The following is a 23,852-nucleotide window of genomic DNA, read 5'->3' as shown; positions in this document are numbered from 1 at the left end:
AAAATGGGTTTCATGCAGTCTGCAAATTCTCCCACTGTTACAGTTATAATCACCTCAAAACACTAGCATAACTCCTGATTCCCACACATATCTACCATGCCAGAAATTACGCCAGCATATTTGCCACATGCATTCCTAGTTATAAGGATGCAAACAAATTTGAGAACAGATGTTTCATATTGTAACTTATGAATGCAATGAAATAAAGAGTTGAGATTTGCATCATCTTGTCTAATTTGCTATGGATTATAGGTAAATCCATTGCTAGGTAACTTTCCTGCATCACCTTTCTTCACCACAGCAAAGGACAAAATTAGTGTGGAAGAAAGATCAATCTTTAAACATTTTTTTGATAAGACATAAACAAATGCAATCTTCAGCAATTTGTATGGAAAGATCACAAAACTCTTGTTTAGGTGTGACTGATTGCATTTACTCTAATAGGCTAAACTGGAAAGAAGATACAGTAGCTATATATGTAGGAGGAAAAATCAAATATTGTAATTCCACAGTCACCATGTGTTTTATGCTCAGAGTTTAAATCCTTTCTGTAGATCAATTTTGATGTGGTATGTATACATACTTACTGTAATGTGTACCTTATCTGCTAATTGACCTACTATAATAGCTCACCTCCTCATCCTTCAAGTTTACATCTCCCCCATTACCTATCAGTAGGGCTACAATATTGGTGTAACCATTACGTGCAGCAATGTGTAGTGGTGATATCTTGCTCATCTATGTACATTATAATACAACTGACATTACACAGTTTGGGCAAACAAATATGCATGCACAAAATAAGGCCACTCCAAGAAAATACATTGTTTCCCATTTGATTGATCTCAACACTGCAGGCAGTTCATTATTCATTATAACTATACTACTAATTTTTAAATCCATGACCCACACAACAGCTATTAGAGCTAAAATTAAGGGCATAAAAGCTCCATGGGTTATGACTCTGAATATGGTTATTGCTAGAAATAGTGCCTGTGTACAACTGCTACACATTCACATGATAAATAATGAATAAAATGTTCAGTTTACAGCATAATGAATAAAGCCATGTGGAAGAGAATTTGCATGCCGGTGGGAAATGGGAAACAATGAATTTTCTTGGAGTGGCCTAATACAGATATGAGCACACATAAAAAATTCTAAAGACAGCAGTGCACATCGGCGGATCTGAGGGGGGGCCAAGGGGTGCTGTGCCCCCCTGGCCCTTCTCCTGCCCCCCTTTGGGCTCATAGTACTATATTGATACCAGAAACTGGATTCATGCATTCACACTGTTTTCAGAGTATAGAAAGCCAATGTGCAAATAGAAGACAACAGTTATAAATGTATATTACAGTTATACTGTACATTGTAAAGAAAGTGAGGCAAATAAGTTTGAATTTTTGTGCCAAGATCGAGATGCTCTAATAGAGTAGTCATTACTCTAATAGAACAGCCACAATTCTGATGTCATTATAACAATATTAGCTACACCTTATTTTAGATTTAGCACACTTTACCATCAAACGGGTTTATCTCAGATAGGCTAACTAATCTTTATATGCATTGCAAACATACACTTCATTAGCTAAATGTTATCAAAATTCTCCCAAATTCAAACCTAGGAGGTCTAATTTTAAAAAGTTTTTTCTCTAACTACAGTCTTAAAACTGTATGTCTGCCATACTGAATAAAGTTATGCAACTGAATATAACTTGTGTACTAGAATTCCTCTTAATGGAATAAACACTGTAAAACTTCTTGCCCCCCTTGGTCCCCCTGACAGTGCCTCCTAGATCCGCCTATGGCAGTGCATGGGTACATTTTCTTTCAAGTTATATATGTATTATTATACCTTTTTTCTGCAGAACCAAAGCACTTCTGAATGAATAGGTGGATCGCCCCCCTGGCCAAAGCCCCCTGGCTCTTCTCTTGCCCCCTTTGGACCTACAGGACTATATTGACACCAGAAACTCATGCATTCATACTGCATTCAGAAGTACAGAAAGCCAATTAATGGGCAAATAATTACAATAGTTATAAATGCTTTAAAATTATAATCTGTACACTGTGAAGAAAGTGCGGCAAATAGGTTTGTGCCTCCAAGATCAAGATACTCTAATAGAGCAGTCACTACTCTAATAGAACAGTCACAATTCTAATGTCATCAATTTTACAAATTATAACAATACTGCTTTATTTTGATTTAGTTCACTTTACCATCAAACAGGTTTTATCTCAGATAGGCTATCTAACTTTTATATATTTTGCAAAGCATATACTTTGTTAGCTACTTGCTATCAAAAATGCTACCAAATTTGAACCTAGGAAATTTTATTCTATTAGAGTCTTGGTAACTGACAAACCAAGCCAACTGGAGATAACAAAATTAATGGGTATTAAATTGACTACAGTGATCACCATGCCATAACTTGCTGTACATGGAAGGAAACTATAATGAGGTAACCACTACAACTGAATACTGAATGCTTGCCAATTAAGTTTTGTTTGGTGGGACAAATTACCATTTGTACAAAATTAGTTTGCTAAAATTAATATTAAAGTTGTTAGTGTTATATATTACAGCTGCAGACAGCCACTGTTGCTAGTCACGCTGCTATACTACTCTTTGTTAAGTTTGCCACTATCTCCCAATATGTATACAACTGGAAACTACTACGCATGAATTTAAATTTATGTGCAATACCAGCATACTAATAGGTTTACTCACCCCTCCAGTAACATCCACATTTGTCCCCAAGTTCAAGAGGGCTGAGGCCACATTGTAATGACCACGTAGTGCTGCCCAGTGCAGACCAGTAAATCCATTCTATAAAGACACATTAAACGATGAAGCTGCTTATACTTACTGTATTCATAACTGTATGAAGTATGTCTCAGTACTACATGTATAATGCATGTAAATACAACTGAAATAATTGTGAATAGTGGTAAATTTAGTGACTGTTAACCATATTACTGTATACTATTGGCAAGCTAAATGGAAGCCTACCTAAATTATTTGCAACCTACAAAACTCTGTGCCATTTTTGTACCACATGTTTTGCCGCATTCTGGGGTTATTGCATCTGTTCACAATCAAATGTGAGGTTGACAAAACTAGGCTTCAATGCACAGTCAATTCTTTGTCTTTAATTGCTTTTAACTTGACCACTATATGTGACCGGATCTGACAAGAGAAAAGGGGCCGTATAGCCTTTCCAAATTTCCAAGTTTGAAGAGTCATACCTCATTATATGTTTAACCCATTGTTGTAACATTACTTTCAGCAATAAGACTATGTTAGGAGTGTAAGGTGACCAAATTTCATGTTGATATCATACACAGAAGTCATGTTATAGATTGTCAAGTACATGCAATTGGAAAGGCTATAAGACCCCTTTGATCCGGTCACATATATTATACTATTGACTTAAAAATTTCACACAATTCTTTCATTATAACAGGTCAAAATTTGAAAGTGATAGGGTACTCCTTCATTGAGGACAAGTCTGGTTGTGTGTGGAAGCCTAGCTGGTTTTGTCAAACCCGGTCACATTTTGCTTTCCTATTTTCCACAATTCTTTTGTTTCCACCTAAGTATGTATTATTTTAAATATATAGTACTCAAGGTTATCTATTTTTCTCAATACTAGCTGGTTATTTCCAACTTCATAGCTACAATTTCACTGTGTAATGACTGTTCATTTGGTCCTTGCTCTTTACAAAGCAAGCACTGTTGTATCATGCATAACTGCTCTATTATTAAGCAGAATCTGTTAGCAAAATGTACTATTCAGCTAATAATATGTGCAATACATCATCAACGCATCAATTTTAGTATTGAGCAGAATGTTGGCATAATCAATGCACATTTCTCGTACTGTAAAAGTGGACACTAAGAGTATGATGATTATGTTTGGGTATAAAAATAAAGCTTATTATGTGACCATATCTGCGAAAAGGCCCTTAAAAGGGTCTTATAGCCTTTCAAAAATTCCAAGTTTGACAAGTCATAACACATCATCTGTTTAAGCCGTTGTCTTAAAATTACATCCAGAAATAGTGCTATGATGTGAGTGTACAATAACTAAATTTTGGGCTGGTACCATACTCACAAGTCAAGTTATGGGTTGCCAAGTACTAGTACATGCAATTAGAAAGGCTAAAAGACCCCCTTTCGCAGATTCGGTTGCATATATCAACTGGTATAAATGTATGTAACAATGTATTGAAGTATGCATGGCTGCATGTGTAATGTTGCAGTGCCACTAACTTGATCACTGACTACACCAGTCACATCAACACCATTAGAATCTAACTCTTGAAGTGTTGCCACATCACCATTACGAGCTGCCGTTTCTATCTTCATCTTATCCTCCTACAGTGGCATCATCATTTTGATACATATATACTGTAGCCAAGCAAATAATTCAAATAGGCTTGTGCCAATTATACCGGCATAATTTTGAGCATTATGCTAGCAAGAGCATCAAGCATTGTGCCAGCATATTAGGGTGATTTTCAAGCTTTTTAAGTAAAATGTGCAATGCACGTTCCAAAAATGCAGCAAAACATGAACACACTACACCTTATCACTGCATTTCATGTAAAAAAATGTATAATGTTATTATTATATTTCTTAACTGATTATTCACACTTGTGATCAGGCACTTACTCTAATACAGCAGTTAGGAAAGGCCAGTGATATACTCTAATAAAACAGCCAACTCAAGAGCATAATCTTGATTTTGAAAGCGTAATTTTGAGCATAATAAGCTGGATTTTTGAGCACTGCTCAAAAGCATAATAGGCTATTTTCTATTTTCAAAGCAAAATTGGCTCAAGCTTATACTCAAACAGTACAACAAAACATTCAAAATGAGTTATACATATGCATTTTTGTATGCTTAGCTACAGCAAAAAGCCATCTTCTTTTGATCTAAAAACAATTTACAATGACACATGCTGTGCAATGAGAGATCCAGGATGGTGCATTATGGAGCAAATTTCCCCCTCCACTCCCCCTCCTTCTCTACCCTTTACTTAGAAGAGCTGTTTCACTTTGATATGCCAATAAAGACAAAATTAGTTTATTACTATGACATAATTATTTAATAAACACCTCTAAAAATAATTCTCATGTGGTAGGTATTTAAGTCAAATATCAGCTTGTAGGACTTCATAACCTTCTGCAATGGCCTAAATGGTGAAATTCAACAACGAAACATTACTGAGAGATGACTATGTGCATGTACTGTAACTATGTATATACATCAACTATAACAGATTGTAGCTAGCTATACCAGCTTTCATACATTCCTCAGTGTAGATTTCCTTTTTAACGTGTGGGATCTGAACTTGTCTGTACCCCTTTCCCCCGCTGTGTAAAATTTTAAACATGATTTATCTATAGTAGCCATTCATCACATACTGTATCTCATTTCTAATTATTAATAATAGTGTTGAAGGAAACACATCTTTAAAACTTTTCACCAGAGTCATAACTTCAAAATGTATAGTTTTCAGCTATATATTTCAAATACTTTTACAAGGAATGATAGCATTCAAGAAGATACACAACTAGATATTAGACTTCCACCATTCATGTAATTGCTTCAGCAACTAGTCGATTAGTAAGTGACCATAAATTATGATCAGCTTCTGTTTCCAGCCATAAAACTAGCAAATGGGATTAAAGTTTGACTAATTTTAGTTAAGTGCAATACACTGATTAAGCTTATTAATACTCTTCATACAGTGTATCTTTGCTGTTTATATACACAAGTGAATTAGCATACTTTTCATTGCTGTTACACTGTATCTATCAATCAACTATTCTTTATTAGTCATAAAGAATCCTTGCTACTTTATGACTATTAAAACACTCTTCAGCACTTTGATCCTCCCAAGCAAAGTATATGTGCCACACCATATAATATGTAATTACACACTGACAGTATATGAATACTGATAATACATTATACCGTAATTCGCTTTATTGGTGAAAATATTATATTCAAATCAACACAAACATTTTCACCCATAATTTTTAACACAACTTGATAAGTATTACACTTATTGCTACTGTAGTTACTAGTCAAAAGTTCCAATTATTATCTTTGTGGTTTACTATCTTTAGTATTGCAGCAATTGGCTTTCAAGTAGCTAAAATACTAGTTATAATACACCAGTGCGAAAAAAGATTGAGAATTGAAATAGAGCAATCATGTACTGTACAATTGATCACATTACTTTTGTCATGAAAATAAAGTGAATTATATTACGTATTACCTTGTGAAGGCGAGGTTTCTTACTGGGTGGCTCTCCATCCCGCTCTTCTTTAGCCTTAAAAATATATATATAAAAGATCATAATCAAAAAATAAACTTAATATTTTTGATAAGGTAATTTATTTAGACTGCACAAAATGTAAACGGATTAAATTACAAAAAAAAAAACATGCATGTCTTCGTGTGTTATCCATCTTGATTAATGAACAACGTTTTACCACATTTTAAAGTTATTAGTTACACTGCATGCTATTCATAAAATATTGTGTGACTGGAATTAACAAATCCAGACTTGCACACACATCCAGCTTTGTGAATGTAAAGGACCATAACTCAATGTAGAAGTATATCACTTTCAAATTTTGACCTGTAGTTGCTCAATGTTATGAAAGAACTTTGTGAAAATTGTAGGCCAATAGCATACTGAGTGATCAAGTTACAAGCAGTTAAAGTCAAAGAATTGGATGTGTGTGGAAGCCTGTTTTTGTCAAATCCGGTCACATATTATTTTGTTATGAGGGATCTGTTTATCCTCAATCTTACATGCGATCTTTGTCTAATAAATTTACAGTATTTGGTACAATAAAAGAGAATATTAAGTTTAAAAAGTTGTCAACAATCAATAAAGGATCAAAGGGGGACACAGTGCACCTTTCCAACATTCAAAGGAAGAGTAAAACAAGATACTATTAGAGTACATACAATCAAGCATGCCAACAAAGTAAAATTCATGGTAATAATGACTATGGTGTGCATACTGTAGATGGGGAAAATTACGCATCGGAAATGTTTCCAGAGTGGCACCCTATGCCTTTTACACTACTATCTGGTGGGGAAGTTTTGTAATACTGATAGTAGTTGAAGAGAAGGAAGAGAGCAATAACCAGGATGGTGACAATGCTGATTCCAGTCAACAACAAAAACAGACCATGAGTAATAACAACAACAGTGATAGACAGAGCAGCAAATGCAAGGCTCTGAAGGAACAGGCCAGAGAGTGTATATTGATGTCTTGGTGTATCAGCACAGTACATATAATGGTAAGCGGTATAGCTGGCTAACCAATGTACAAGTTTTGCAAATGCCATTTTAATCAAACAAAATCACTAAACTTTTCCAACCCATAAATTCACATGACTGCTGGTAATAGATATCAAAAACAGGTAGAGTAGCATGCACTTTTACAATTTTACATTTTTTACAAAATTTTCAAGATTGTATGGTCTTTTAAAGAATTTTTTAAGTTATAAACCCCATGAAGTGTTTTCACCATATGCATATACTTTGTGGAGAAAGGACCACATACTTACATAACAAAATATGAATGTCACAATGAACTGTTTGCAATGCATCGAATTGTGTAATAACATAGAAAGTTTGGTGGAAGGAAACTTGGGTGAATTTGCCTCAATAGACACAGGTTTTGGCAAGAAAGAAGTTGGTTGAATTTGTTTGTACAGTAGCTACATGTAATACAGATTGTATTGAATGAATGAGTTTATGGATTTTAGTTTGGTGAAGCACCAATCACTCACCAAATTCGCCAAAGTTTCATCCTGCTAAAAATTTCCTGCTATATATCATAAGGATGTCTCCATTTCAGAACAACAATGTAAACATGACATTGAATAAATAAAAATAAAAATAATTCATCATAAAATAATATATAGTTAAAAGCTCATTCATCAATAAGGGTTGAAAGACAAGCAAAAAATCATTGTCATTGATCATCTGTTACAACTATACCTGGTCATATTTTGTGGGGTTCACTTCCACTTCTTTTGTTGAGTGGTGCTGCTTATTATAGTTTGCTACCATTACCAGAGGAGTCTTCCCATTCTAAATGCACAGTAATATAATGAATAATTCATGCAGCATATAATAAATGGATGTCAGCATGTTGAGTTTAAGGTCAGTATATATACTGTATATACATTGGGAAATGACCTTTCATAAGTATTTTAGTACAGATACTACAGTATTATACTGTAGTAAGTATATCTATAGCAAAAAAACTAAGCTGTAAAAAAAGGTGTAACTCTCCAAGTTGTGAACTCAAAGATGGTAGCCAAGAAATGGCTGCATTGATGCTAATGCCGATCACTTTTAATGATAATGCCGTTGTCATTAAAAATGATTGGCATTATAGCATTATTCCATTGGCTGCCACCTTTAATTTCATAATTGTTTTTCACTCTGGCCTTTTTGGAGGGCCTCACAATGTATCTGTTTTGGTATAGATACCATTTCTTTATGTAATTACAAGTCCCAAAGCCGGCTTCCTTTTAAATTTCTTTTACAGGAATTTTTGAACAAAAAGAAGCTTATCATTGATGTACAACCATGTGTCTATTGGTCTATTGTAAATTAACTGAATAAAATGATTATCATGTAGCTATTTGAACTCTGTACAGGGTGTATACTGTAGTTGAACTATCTACAGGGTGAATTTTACATAGCTGAATGCTCTACAGGATGACTTGTTTGTAGCTAAACTCTCTACATGGTGACTTGATTCTAACTAATCTCCTACAAGGTGACTTGTATATGTAACTTTACCGAATGCCATTCCTACAGGTGACTTTTGTGGATGAATTCTCTGCAGGGTGACTTGTTTGTTGCTGATTTAAACTCTACAGGGTGATTTATTTGTATATAGCCGATCTTTGTACTGGTGACTTGTAACATTGACGTAACATATAATTATTATATAGTATAATTCATTGGTTTTTAAATCTGATTCCTTGCAAATCACAGAAAAGGGCTATTCTAAAATGATTAATCTACCTATACACTGAGTAGCTAATATTGTGGCAAATAGTAAAAGTCACCACAAATTCTTAGTGATAGTCACTATAATAATATGCAGTAAGGTTCATTATTTGCCTGCTTTTTTTACAGTGGATATGCCAATAATATTGTCAGCTCATTTCATTGACTATAGCTAGTTTGCCTGCTTTTTGTTAAAACCTCAATCGTACATTTCTTACTCATGGTTGGCATTTTGCTATAACTCCATGATTGTTGGAATAATTTTTTTCAAATCACAAACATTTGAACTATGACAGTTACACCATGTGCCAACTTTCAAATACAGTAGTTTCAAGTGGTTTACCCTGTGTTTATGGCACAAAACCGATTTGCATTTTTATCAAATGTGTTCAAAACTTGCTGCATTTTATGCTCTTTTTCCCTCCAAATTTGAAGTAATTTAAAATTAACTAAAGCATGCACAGTTTTTCTAACTGTTGCTTGTCTGGTACGCATCCACTCTTGCTTTACTAGGCTGCACGATATGTCTTCATCACTTCATGGTTGAAAATAGTTATTATACTACTGCCTAAATAAGTTCACATTCAAGTACTCATGCATGATGATACTCCATCAGCATCCCTTGTCCACTTGTCATGTGATCTATGCTGTCACTTCACTTAAGTTTGAACAATAATTACAGGTAATGTCTCTGAGAAGTATACTGTACTAAATGCTCACATCTGAAACATTAATTTCATCCTGCTATTTAACATGTTTACAGGTTTTTATTGGAATACAGTATAACATTATGCACCAGGATACAAATCACAGAGTGACATAGTGTGTAAAATGGTGGTTTTGTGCATTTTTTGAGAAAAGCATCAAACTTTCCACACAGACCACACTCCTGAAGACAAATATTTATGTCTATAGTGCCATCGCACATTTGACCTTTAGTGACTTATGACCATTTTTACATCAAAAATTCATCATTTTATTTTTATCTCCCTGAGGAATAATTTTACACCATTACAACATGGTTTCAAATTAAAGATATTGTTTAAAGAAACAATTTTGGTTTTTATTTGAAGACAATAGATAATTTCATACCAAAATTATTTGTATTAGCCACAAAATTCTATTAAGTTACCTGTCCATTTGATAATTTACACCCTTGAAGCAGATAAATACAAAAACTAACTTTGGAGTGTAATAAGCTATTGATCTCAAACAAAAGTCAAGTAGTAACACCTTTAATTTGGAACCATGTTTTAAATGGTGTAGAATTCCTTAGGGAGATAATGACAAAATTTATTAATGAAATTTCAGTACAAAAAGTCACCAAAAGTCAAATTTGTGATGGTACTACAGCAATAAATAAATTTCGCTAGGAGCACAATTGGTATGGAAAATTTCAGGTTTTTTTTCACAAATGATACAAATTTTGCACTCTTCCACTCTATAAAAGCCAAACATCATTTCAAACTTTCTGAATGAAAATGATCTTGAATTGTAAAATCATGAGAGCTTACTTGTTTATCATACTGCAATTACGCTAGCTCACCTTATCCTCCTTGTTAGCATCTCCACCATTAGCCACCAGTAGGTTAAAAATATCAGTGTGTCCATATCTGGCAGCATAGTGTAGTGGAGTCCTCCAATTATACTGTATAGCAATGCATATACATAGCGTTATTTAGTAAAATATAATACAGTGCATACCCTGTAGTATTGTGTGGCCAGCACAGTATATACACAAACACAAATTAATTTTTGTAAACAAAGTTAACTACACACAAAAGTTTTTATTTTTACATACTATAATTATGCAACTGGGATATAGACACTAGCAAAATATGTGACCGGATCTTGGAAAACCTAAGTACTTTTTGGGGACAAGCAAACTTTTTGGGAAAACTCAAATAAACATTTCGCCAATTTTTTTAATTCAATTTTTTTTCATGTTTGGATAAAGCAACTATTAAACCTTCTTTCTTTGAAGTTTCATAGCTTCTTTTTACCAGGAGATATGGATGATTATAATCAGACCATGTAGTAATTTCACATGCGTGGGACAACAATTAACTTACAAATTGGGTGATTTGTTCAGGTGCTGGAATAGCTAAAACTTAGTCTTAGATTTAACTGCAGAAATGTACCAAGAATAATTCATTAAACTATCAGAAATGTATTTTTAAAGTATTTTAGATAGTAAGAATGGAATCATTGGTAAACAAAGTGATTTGTCACCCTTAATCACTCGCAGAACTCAATACATTACCATAAAAATTAGTTTGTGATGTACAGGACAGAAAAATGGCCATATCTCAGGAATGCTTAAATATATTAAGCTGAAATTTAACACGAATACCCAGTACCTCATTTAAGCTATAAAACAGAAAATTGACCAATGTGCCAAAAAGGTAGGTTTTCCAAGATCAGGTCACAAAATTAATAGCCTTTCAACTATGACACATCAAGCATCAAAGCAAGGATACGATGTCAGAGTAGGTGCGACCAGTGAGGACAGAGCCTCAACCTTCAAACTTAAATCTAAAAGTTGTGAACAAGCCATATTTAGCATTTGTTCAATGGAAATGACTGATATACGTAAACAACACTTATCTAACCAATCTAGCACCCAGAACAGCTTCATGTCCACTTCATCCATTATAAATGCTACTTAAAAAGGCTACTTTTATTTCAGAGATAATATAAAAATCCTTATACAATTATATTTATCTATGCTTTGGCCTTGTTTCTCTCTGCATTTACTAATGGGCTCAAATAATGATAAAATTTAAGAATTAGTTAAACAATACTGTGTGAGTGCTTTTTGGTCAGTGTCCAGTTTTATCCTTAACAATAAGTATCGTGCACACAGTTTTATAGATCAACAATTAATTGCCTCCTAATAGCACTTAAAATTAATGTGAAATTAATTTTCCTGGAGGAGCATGCCTCCTCAGACCCTCCTAGACTAACTGCCTTCAGTAGCATTAGCACTGAGGCTCACTTTGGAATGTGCTATTGCCTTTCGACTATATGATCCAGCAACAACCAAGGAATGTGTCTGACATACCATTGTACCTAATAGTACCATTACACTAATAGATCAATATACTCTAATAGAGCAGTCACATATTTTATTTAGTGTAGAGGAAAGATTTCATCATGCAAGCATTTTTATATAAATAAATCAAAATACTGTTCTAGTGTAGGGTGTCACAGCATTACTAATATGCATCAGCACAATGAAATAAAGTAAACATAACTAGGCCTGCGTAAATAATTATAATTATGCCAGCATAATAAAAGCATTACAGACTAGAGTGCTGTGCCAGCGTAAAGCTACCATAATAGTCGGATATTTCAAACTATGGAACTTAATTCCATGAAAATAGATTGATACTCCCTAATAGAGCAGTCAGTGGAAACTGCAAACTGCAATAGAGCACTCAACAGTAACTTTGTAGTGAAATACTGTAATAGAGTATTCAATGATTAAAATGTTTGTAAGAAATGTTGCTAACCTAGGAGCATAATGCAGGCATAATGGAATCACTAAAGAGCATGATAGGTGAAAATTTTGGGAAATTCATGAAAGTATTTTAGGTAAAATTTTGAGCATATTTGATTCAGGCACAATGAAATGTAGTGAACATAATATTGACCATAATAGGGAAAATTTGAGCAGTACAGCATAGCATACATATTGCGTAAAAAATGAGCTTAATAGGCTAGTCCTTAATAGTTTCCACCCACCTCTTCAGCAGCATCCACTTTAGCCCCCCACTGGAGAAGAGCTGAGGCCACGTAGTAATGGCCTTTTTCTGCTGCAGAATGTAAACCAGTCCATTTACCCTATACAGGGAGAACAATACACTATGGTATGTTCACGTTGAGCTGAATCCTGAAAAACAGCTAAAAATTAAAAGTGGATTTTTCCTCAACAGAGTCAACATTTCAGCCAACCAGATAATTATTGGTAACAGCAAAGGTGTCAACAACAGACACGTATGGTTTGGCTCCATTACAAGTTCGGGAAAGGGCTGTAATGGACACTGTACTTATACGGCTTCCCCATAGGAAGTGTATTGCGAAAATTTTGATTGGCTGTAAATACTATGTCAAACATTTGAACAAAAAGATTTTGAAATATTTTTAGCGGGTCAAGCAGTACTACAAATGAGCCAAATTTCAAGATCATGTGTAATTGCATCCATGAGTTATTAAATGTTTTTGAGGATTCAGCTCAACGTGAACGTACTATAACATGTAACATGGCATACAATAGTTGGTAAAAGTACATGTACTTTATACTCTATTTCTATCGCAAAGGGAATTGTTTTAATGCTTGAAAGTTTGTCAAAAGTTGCCATCTTAAAATTTTACAATTTAGTATTCTAAATCTTAAAAGCATTTCATCAAAAGTTCATCAAAAGTTTACCCATCAAAAATTACTTAATTGTCCAGTTCATCAAAGTTTTCTTGCATTAAATATATGCATCGCACTGTACTTAACTGGGCCTGCAAAAATAGGGCATGTGGGAACAAACTACACCCCGTCACACAACTGGTGATATCTCAGTATTGAATATTTGCATTCTGTAACTTGCATCATATAGCCAATTAAATATTTAACAAGGGTGGAAAATTGCATGGTCATAGCATGATGACATAAAAAGTTGTCAGTCATAAAAATTTGAAAAAGTAGGCAAATTTATGTACCCATCAGATATTTAAATACAAAGATTTGGAAATGTTTTTAGTACGTCACCCAGTAGTACAAAATAAGCAAAACTTCAATAACTGTATAGAGGAATTCCATCCAATTGTTATTAAATTTTTGTGGCCTCAGCTCTGTGTGTACATACTCTGGTGGTCTTTAGAGGTCTGGTGATTGCAGCAGATCTAGAACACTTGCATTGTATACTTGCTATAATTTTAAATTATAATGCAATTCATATAGCCAATTGGATTCATGTTTCCTTCTCAGCTTCAGCTAGGTAGCATTTATAAGTTTTCTCAGACTGCAGTTATGTATGAATATCATGAGAGTGTACAAGTATTAAAAGTGGAATGAATTACAGGAATAGTGATATGGATTTTTAATAACCAAACTAACTAGAAAGGAATTAACTGATTAGAAGATTTTATGAATTTAATAACTAAATTTGAACTAATAATGAAATTCCATTGTTTAGTCTTGGTAATATGTGCATCTAGTGCATCCATAACACTGCATGCTATAAGTTTGTTTACAAACTATACCAATATGACCAGGGTACAAATCAATTGTACAACTGATTTTAAAAAGTACAGATACATGCACTGTATGATGATGTTCAGTGGATATAGTGCTGTATTCAGAAAGTTTACTATAAAATTCAAGCTAAATGTATTCCAATACATTCAATAGAGCAGTCACCCTAATACAACAGTAAAATAAACATTAATGATTGTATTGTGATGTGGTACTAAAATCACTCTCATATTCAATCTCAAAGTGTTTCATTTTCTAATATTTCCTGGGAGGCATGCTTCAGGCCCCCTTAGGTTAGTATACTTCACATGCTAGTGTGTGCTTCGTAAACTAAGGTGTTACTAGCTATATGGTTATAGGGGTCTCACATTCTTGATTTGCCTCAGGCCTCATAAATTCTCTCAGCGGCACTGACAATGCATACATGTAACCAGCTGGCTAATTTGTTGATTTCCCATTTGGGAACAGGAGAAGTTTTGTTGGTATTGATGAATATAACTGACGTCACAATGGTAAATGGAATCAAACTATGGTGAGGCACAAAAATGCTAAAAGCTGACTTTGGGGAAATCATACAGTGGAACCTCAGTTATCTGAACTCCTCAGGACCAGGGGTGGTCCATAAGTCTGAAAAGTCCGAATCTCTGAAACTGTGTATAAATAACTTAAAATAGCATAAAGAAAAAAAATTAATTATCAGTATTTCAACTACCTTGATAGAACAGTCACTACTCTAATAGAGCAGTCATTTCCGTAGTTCGGTTAACTGAGAATCTAGATAAGTGGAGTCTGGATAGTTGAGGTTTCACTGTACTTCATTTGGATATAAAACAATGATATTGGACTTTTAAAAATTCCATTCCATTTACCATTCCAGCAGTCAATTCTCCCAAGCCAACGTGGTACCCTATATTCATGTGACCACAAACCAGGCTCGCTATACCCTAACAATTAAGCAGTATAATACAGTGATCAGTTCAGAGTCTAGAAGAAAGATGTCAATTTCATTTGTTCTGCAGCCAATACATGCACAGTTTGCTGGTTGTCTTCAACTAGGACCTGCCCTTAACCTGACCTTATTCTTTTTGTGGTATCCTCTGCCTTAATTCAAGTAACGTTGTTGAAAATTGGCATGCACTGAGTCCGCTAAATGAAAAAGTATACATTTTCCTTTTTTTTACATGTGGCACAATCATGAGGTGACAGAAAACAAGTTAATAGTGGTTAAAATTTATATTAGATCACACACTGGAATCCTTTTGGGTGTTCTACTAGAGTAGCTGACAAAGTCAATAGTAAACTTGGACATTAATTTTATGCTAAAAGTAGTCATGGCACACAAACAGCTGTACGCTGTAATCTGACTGCTTGGAACTCCTGCAGCAACAAATGTCCTGACATTGTGACAAAACCCACCAAATTGTGTCTGCAGTTTTAAATGATGTTCTCAGAATAGCTATTGGAATATGTGACCAGGTCTGCAAAAACAGGGCATGTGGGCACAAACTACACCCAGTAACTCTACAGATCGTATCAGTCTCAGAATTGGAAGAGAACATTTGTATTCTGTAACTTGTGTCATAAAGTCAACTAGTATAATTATGAATTTAAAAATGAAGTAGGGATCCAAGCGATAAAAAGTAGTGAACAAGAGGTGAACAATGGTAGTTATTACAGCATAGCTCAGTGGGAAATCCCTACTTTGGCATGGTATAACAATTATTTTGTGTTCAATGCCAAAGTTGGGATTCCCACTGAACTATGCTGTAATAACTACCATTGTTCACCTCTTGTTTCACTACTTTTTACCGCTTGAATATACTAGATTTTTTTCTTTTGTTAAAGCATACAGCTAGCTATAAACATGTGACTGTTCTATTAGGGTGACTGCTGTACTAGAGTATACCTGCAAAAGATGTGTGCTTGCCCAAAAAGGGTGCGTTCATCGTGGTTTTGATCGATTATTAGACTAGAGTATCTCAAATCAGCCTACCAACTTGAAGGTGTGTGGTCAAAAATACAGCTAGCATAAAAGGGGCATGGTCTCGATCAATAGATCGATATAGTTATTATGTAGAATAAAGAATGGGCGTGATCTTGTGACCTATCGTGGAGTACCGGTGGTACCTCCGTACAGTAGTGTACTCTAAGAACCTTAAATAATTTTGTGGTGTCTATTATGCTGCTTAAAGAAAGTGTTGATATGGAAAATTAATGCCTTGATATGGTTTCGTTGGATGGAGAAGAAGACAAGCAGCCTGATTGAAGATAAAAGAAAAGACAAGATGCACAGGGTATATACTTGTCAGAACCCCAAAAGGCACATCCCACTGTTGAGTTTGCTATTGTAGTGTAAAATGGTGACCGTGTGCTGCTTCGTTTGGGCTCTAGGCTTGCGACTGTGGTCAGGCAGTGAGTGAGGCAGTGAGTGAGGCAGTGAGTGAGGCAGTGAGTGAGGCAGTGAGTGAGACTAAATTTGGAGTTTTGGGTGATTTAAAAAAATTTATATCCGGCCACCTGTAAATGTTTTGTTGTATTTAATGCTGTTTTATGTATTATATGGACTAGTACTATTCTGTAAAGGTGATTTTCATCATGTAAAATGTCTGTAGGGTGATTTAAGGCGGAATTTTGGGCGGCGCATGAAACATTCACCATGATCCCTGCTTAAACGGTACGACCGTACCGTTTGATTAAATGCTTATGAGCTGAAATTGCATTCCCATAGTATACCATGGTAAAAAAAGTTATGAGTGATGGAAGTTTGAAAAGGTAGGCAAAGATCATGTGCTCACATGCCCTATATTCACAGGCCCAGTCACATATTCTAAGTCTTTACTCACAAAGCATAATTTTGACAATTTCTTTTTAAAACACAGCACATGAAATTCCCCTTGCTTCTACCTTTGCTTAAAATATAATAATTATTACACTTGTACGTAGCTTTTACTAACACTAGCACCGTAGCATGTACTTTTTTGTGCAAAGCTTTGGTTCCCCTAATAAATACACCACTCTTGCTATAATTTTATTATACCATTCAGAGTCCTCATTATTCCTTTTAACTGTAATGCAGACCCTATTAGCTACGTATGCCTTAAAGCAATTTTTGCAATTGTAAATAACTCTTCTACGTGTTATATTAACCAATTGAAAACAGTAAAACTTGAATGTATACACTATACATGTAATAGTTACACCACCGTTGCAAGGGGTTTTGCTGATATACTACACCATTAGTTCTCAGGCAACATTTTGCTGATATAAATATACACCAGAATTCCTGAGAGCTATGCAGGCCCAAGGGCAAGGCTGGAGGAGATGGTCCGGTTGGTCAGGCCTGAGCCGGACCAATAATCTGGAGTTGAACCAATTTGCTGACCAGCTCGGACTACATTACTCTCATACAACCTTTGGACGATCACATCTACATGTAGCTACGTACATTTTACAGATGTTATTGAAAATGCATGACACGAGTAGTTACCTAGTTTCTCAGCCTAACTAAAGCGCAGAACTACACGCATAGTACCTCCAATTACCTTACAGTACAGTATAGCATTCGTATCGTTTTGTACAGAAATGATTGTGGGTTCTACGTACAGTATCACGTGTGCTGAAAAGTTGGCATTTATCACGTGTAAGGCAGGCGCCTTCTTTCATTCTAAACCAGCACACTTATATCACAATTCAATCTTCATAAAATAATCATTAGCATTCCTTGGCTTGTCTCTCTTGGCTTCTTTTACTGGGCGAAGGGCTGGCAGTGACAAACCAGATGACTCATTCCGCGGCAAGAAGCTGTACACCCATACATTACATGGTGGCCATCTGCATGAGATGTTGAGTAGAAATCACTCCTCTTCAACTACCTACTCGTCCTGTCGAGATACTGAGCAAACTCTCAGTCTCACCCACATCGCGCCATTTTCGAATACTGATTGGTCTCGCCAGTATATTTACGTGATGATTCGTTCACTTCATACAAACAAGTATAGTAGTATACTGTATTTTGTAGCTGTATAGCTTTTTATTGTAACTGTGTGAATTCACTGTATAGTAATTATATCCTAGCTAAAGGGGGACATGCTACATGGGTTCCCTGTGAAATTTGGGGGGAAAGTTGCAAGTTGCTAGCTAGTTTTATTTTAAAATTTAGCATCAATTTTAAATTTTGAGGCATTTTCAAGCCTTCAAATTGCAAAACTTCGGCAGCTCCTGGGGGTTGCACCCCCAGACCCCCCTGAACTTCTAATTGCTAGCTATAACTAAATGAACCATACAGCAAGTTTCATGCTGTGTCCCCTGTATGTCAGGTCTACAATTATACATAGTATAGAAAGTCTGAAGAACAACAGATAGGCTTGAGCATATTTATATAGCTAGCTAGCAGTGAAATATCACTAAAATTACATATCTGAGTGTCTAATTTTCAAAACTTTCCCATGGGGGCATGCCCCCAGACCCCCTAGAATGCTCATGCTTCGCACACTGTGCAACAGCTCCTCTCTCATCATGTATATAGTAGCAATTTCAACATTATAGTCAATGGCCTGACCAACTCAATTTTCCCTCCTCCGGCCCTGAAGGGTTATATACAGCTGTATATCAGCAAAATCTGACACTGTTGTGGTATACAGTAAGTAATATATATTATTCTATGCACACAGGCTCACCTGAAAAGTGAAAGAACTACAGAGCACTCAAGATCTTTTATCTGATGATTGATAGTGGTTGAAATAGTGTGAGCTAGTATAGTAGCCTTCAGAACATTATTCATTTAATAGTTTTACCACGGCTGCAAGGAATTTTGCTGATATATACACCCAAAGCCCAAGGGCCGCAGGCCCGAGGGCTGCAGGTGTATATGTCATCAAAATTCCTAGCAGCTGTGGTATAAGTGATATATGTCACTTGGGGCGCACTCACCTAATAGGTGAAGAACTAACGAGAACTCATCCCATTTGTTTTATACAGTAACATCTGAAAATTGATCGTGGTTTTAAAAGCGTGGGCCAATAGCCATCAAAACATTGTCCATACGTTAAAATGTCATTAATACGTTACTAGCTTCAACACGCTATGTTACAAAACTTGCGATTGTGGGATTGAGTTTATATTGTTATCATTTTTGTACTAAGTTAAGCCAACTAACTTCGCTATTGGGACAGTAAGTAAGTTATTATATTAAGTTAAGTACTTAGGACTGTAAGTTACTAACCTATTTCAGCGTAGTAGTAGTAGTTTTTCCGTTCTGTGGTCTGTTCAAAGGCTGATACGTGGTGGGTAGAAATATGCATCCACGATCGCCCAAACAATTATTTTGTGCCTTCATTATCCTTTACTAACAACCAACTAGTGCATCTTAAAAAATATACTCAACCACTACAAAATCGAGTCCCACAACGCAAAGCTCTATGTCGCTCAATATAACGAGTCAAAGCGTATCGTTTCTTTGAACTGGCTGGGCATCAAAGTCATTGGCAAACCACTTTCCCATGATATTGCCTGCCTGGGAAATATGCGAGTTAAACACCAAGCGGCACCTTTGAACGCCCACTAAAGTGGTATATATGTCATTATGCTTACAATGCCAGAAAATTGTGATTGTGGGATATTTTGGTTTACCACTTTGTACTACATTAAGCCCATAACTGTGCTATTGGGACAGTAAGTAAGTTATTGCATTGAAGTTAAGTACATAGAACTATAAGTTACTAAATCTTGTAATTCTTGTTATCCTCTTTGTGTTGTTCTGCGGTCTGCTCAATGGCTTCTGATGTGGTGGGTAAAAATATATACACACCCACACATTGCCCAAACAATTACTTTACTGATCATTCATGTTTAGTAACTATCAACCATGAACTACTGAAATCTTATCAACTATAAACTACGTACTCAAATCTTAGCATCTACACTAAACTCATTGTAACTTGTAAACCCAAACCCACACTAATTTAATGCTCCATGTAACAAGTCAAAGTGTATCATATCTTTGAACTGATTTGGCATCAAAGCCATGAGAAAACCATGATAATGAGTGAGAAATATCATGGCACTGCCTGGGAAACATGCGAGGTAAACCCCAGGCAGCATCTTTGAACACCCATGCTAAAATTATATAGCTATGTATAGTATAGAATATATACATTATTTATCAGGGACTACTCGTATATACTGTACACTTACAACATCAACATCACCAGTCACATCTATTCCACTAGAATGTAAGTTTTGAATTGTGGTAAGATCACCATGACTAACTGCTTTGAATATACTTTCCTTCTCTTCCTGTGTAGAGTCATAGTGTCAGTAACAAAAGTAATGACATACACACAATTACAAAACGAGCAGACAATCAGGTATATAATTAAAGCAACCAAGGAAGTCACCTAAGCATAGGTGTAGCTACCCAGGACTGGGAGGTAAGGGGGGCTGGAGCCACCCTATTGATTTTCTGTGTGAGATACTGCAATAGAACAGTCAGTTGCACTAGCAGAGCAGTCAGTGGATAAATTTGCCCCCTCAAAATTGATCTCAAAAAGCTTTTGTTGTGGCTTTCCCACAGACCCCTATAGAGAGATTATGCTTTGTGTATTGACTGTGCTTTACACAATGTTGTACCTAGTTTTACCACCTGGAATAGTGCCCCCTATCTAAAAATATTTTGCTGTGTCTTTATTATATGCTTAGTACAAATCATGCTGACATTAGCTGAAATAGTGACAGCCTGAGATAGCTACTTAAAAGCAGACTGGAATTTAGCAGAGTACCAAAGCTACTTTTGATTCTAATAGTCAACAAGTAGTCAAATATGCCATACTCAACTTATATACAGTATCCTACAATTTTATAAGTGGCTAAAATAATTGTCCCTTAATGACACTAAATAGACTACCAACTACATAAGTTATTAATGATACAGGAATCTTAATGGGTGCTGCCTCTCTTGATGTTGGCATTAATGTATTGTTCTTAAGAAATTTTATTAATTACAATGCATATGGGTACTATAGTTGAATCAGATGTCTCACGTGACTCGGAATGCTACCTTAAGTTTGCAGTGTCTGCTGAATCGACTCTTAGCTACACCATGGGATGCATGTACACTGTATCACTAAAATAGCTATATAATATACATGCAAGATTCGGTGCATGCTTTCAATTAAAAGATCCTGCTGAATAACTATTGAAGATTCTGACATTTAAAATGCAACATGAACATTGACAAAGAACAATTGATGAATGGAACCACTTACCCCACCATTTACTTGAGTTGGAATCAGTCGATTTATTTGTAGTTGATGTAATTGCATGTATGTAAGTAGTTAGCTAATCTGTACTTGTGTATTTGATTTTTCTTGGGGCTGGTCCCCCTGGACATATCAGCAGGAGTTCATAAGCCCTTAGGGCGAGGAGTATACAACGACCATACCGATAGTACAAAATGCATAATCTAAATTAACGTAGGAGTAGTGGCATGGCAACGAGCTCTACTATAAATAAAATCGCCTTATACGGAATTATTTCAACCGTATTTCACGTAACCCTTGGTATCTTAGGAGTATCTATCTGAAAGGAGGGCCGTTTCACCTGGGAAGACGTACAGGGTTCTTTATCTACAATTCTCGCGCAAAGAAAAAACAAATAGCTATACCTGTAGCTATACGGTATATCGAATAAATAGATAGTTACTATTATTAGATATAGGGTTGCTATGACAGTGGATCGCCTAAGTTAATTTAGATTTCGCTATTTGGTCGTTGTATACTCCTCGCCCTACGGGCTTATGAACTCCTGATATCAGTAATTACTGGCTGTCCAGTATAATTAAAAATAAAATAAATAAAAGTAAACGCTGCAACTATACTGAATCGCTAACAAAATTAAGTCACATGAACTATTGTCTAAATATCTATTAAAGAATAAGACATGCATTTTTGATTACTGTGATTCTTCATCGGATAAACATATCCCACAGGAATGCGGCAACAATAATATTTATAGCTACCCACGTTCCGCTTCGGTGATTATTAACTATTTGTTTACATATGCATACCCACCAACTTCGCTTGACAGGAAAGTACAAATCCGCACAAGCACCATCTAGCTATACTTCGCACCACATTCAGTGGTCAACAGCTTAATATTACTGATAACCATCTTGTGGTCACGTCGATGTCAGTCGAGATGTCAGTAAACAGAGTATACACCCTTGGACAGTAACGCAGTCAGCTGGTTATATGAACAATATTGTTCAGAGACTGTAAGGGTTTGTTCTTTGAGAGGCTCTCATCTTGCCGCAACGGTGCCGTGACATTTCCGTCGTAGCTAATTTATTTATTTATTTTTTTAACCCAGGCTTGATGGACTGCCCTTGCCTACCACCCCCAGCACAAAGAAAGGCACGCGCTGGACAACTGTAAAAGACAAAAGAAAAACAGAGTAACGCAGCCAGAATGTTACTCTGACAAGTGGGACATGCTGCTAATGGGCGCCGGTCTTGTATCTCTACATGGCCCGGGCCAATGAAGGCTGAGTCGGCTATAGTATACAGCTACACACATGTCTCACCTTCGTGGGTTCTCGCGTAGTGTGTTCTCTTCTGCTAAGAGCGCCGGATCCCTCGGCCATTACATTTTGTCACAGAGTGAGTTTGTTGAACGTTTAGTAGCTACTGTCAGAGTGGTGTCACATGATTGTGAAGACGTACTGGTACGGATAGTGCGTGAATGCTAGGGATTGTACCTTGGTAATATGCTATAGTTACGCCGGAGCGATAAATAGCTACACGATCATGTACGTAGTTTACATACAGTAGCTGTATGGCGGGGGCGTTGTCGAGGGGCTTGCACCGGTTTTCCGGGCCAATTATAACATACAGTGCTAAGTATAGCTATGTGGCTACTGTATAGCTATACACTCTATAGCTACGCAAAATGACAGTAGCTATACTGATGTCAGTTTGGGAAGACAACAGATTTGCTACTGGATTTAATAATTATTACACTTTTGCTGTATGTATAGTGATGCTATTTAAACAGCTAATTATAAAAGGTGGCGACTTCCTGTGTTTAACATGTCAAGGTTATCTGTGTTGCTAGGTGGAAGCCACACAAGTGACGTCATGTCTTAAGGCTATGTACATGCACATAATTACATTTCTATGTATAATTATAGCAATCTACAGCAGCCCTATATAGTGAAGTCTAAACATATTATAGTTACAGCTAGCTATAATCTTCTATGTAGAATAACTATACAGTAGCTATACAGCTATAGTTGAAGATTTGAAAAAGATTCTAATTTGTCAATAATGTTTTGCTATTTACATAAGTATGTGTAACATCAGCAAAACACAAGTCGTAAACAATAACATTACATCTGTACATCATCATAATTGTGTCATTAGGCAGTGCATTTCAACGAGCTCTTACTGTTACAGTAATGGTTATAACATTTTTCATGTTAGTACAACAGGACTGAAATTTTTGACTTCATGCAATAACATCATTCACATGCAGTGTACACTGTAC

General features: G+C 35.7%; 1 protein-coding gene across 2 annotated transcripts in view; it reads right to left on the bottom strand.

The window, feature by feature from the left end:
• The window catches only part of LOC136238122 (uncharacterized), a 30,537-nt gene extending 7,489 nt beyond the window's left edge, over window positions 1–23,048 (bottom strand). The window contains exons 1-9 of one of the 2 annotated variants that reach the window (XM_066028463.1): window positions 22,891–23,048; window positions 20,506–20,607; window positions 12,813–12,911; window positions 10,612–10,713; window positions 8,040–8,132; window positions 6,295–6,348; window positions 4,277–4,381; window positions 2,732–2,830; window positions 634–738 (exon numbers count right to left, since the gene is read on the bottom strand). In XM_066028463.1, the coding sequence (XP_065884535.1) occupies window positions 634–738; window positions 2,732–2,830; window positions 4,277–4,381; window positions 6,295–6,348; window positions 8,040–8,132; window positions 10,612–10,713; window positions 12,813–12,911; window positions 20,506–20,607; window positions 22,891–22,950 (819 nt within the window). In that variant the 5' untranslated portion in view covers window positions 22,951–23,048. Of the gene's footprint in view, window positions 1–633; window positions 739–1,855; window positions 1,956–2,731; window positions 2,831–4,276; window positions 4,382–6,294; window positions 6,349–8,039; window positions 8,133–10,611; window positions 10,714–12,812; window positions 12,912–20,505; window positions 20,608–22,890 lie in introns of those variants that run through there. The other variant, XM_066028471.1, reaches the window with a different exon arrangement.
• Window positions 23,049–23,852: the final 804 nt, after the last annotated feature.

The sequence above is a fragment of the Dysidea avara genome, chromosome 1 (assembly GCF_963678975.1).
Source record: "Dysidea avara chromosome 1, odDysAvar1.4, whole genome shotgun sequence".
Lineage (NCBI taxonomy): Eukaryota > Metazoa > Porifera > Demospongiae > Dictyoceratida > Dysideidae > Dysidea > Dysidea avara.
The sequence above is the reverse complement of the archived record's forward strand: the minus strand, read 5'-3'. Positions and strand labels throughout refer to the sequence as shown.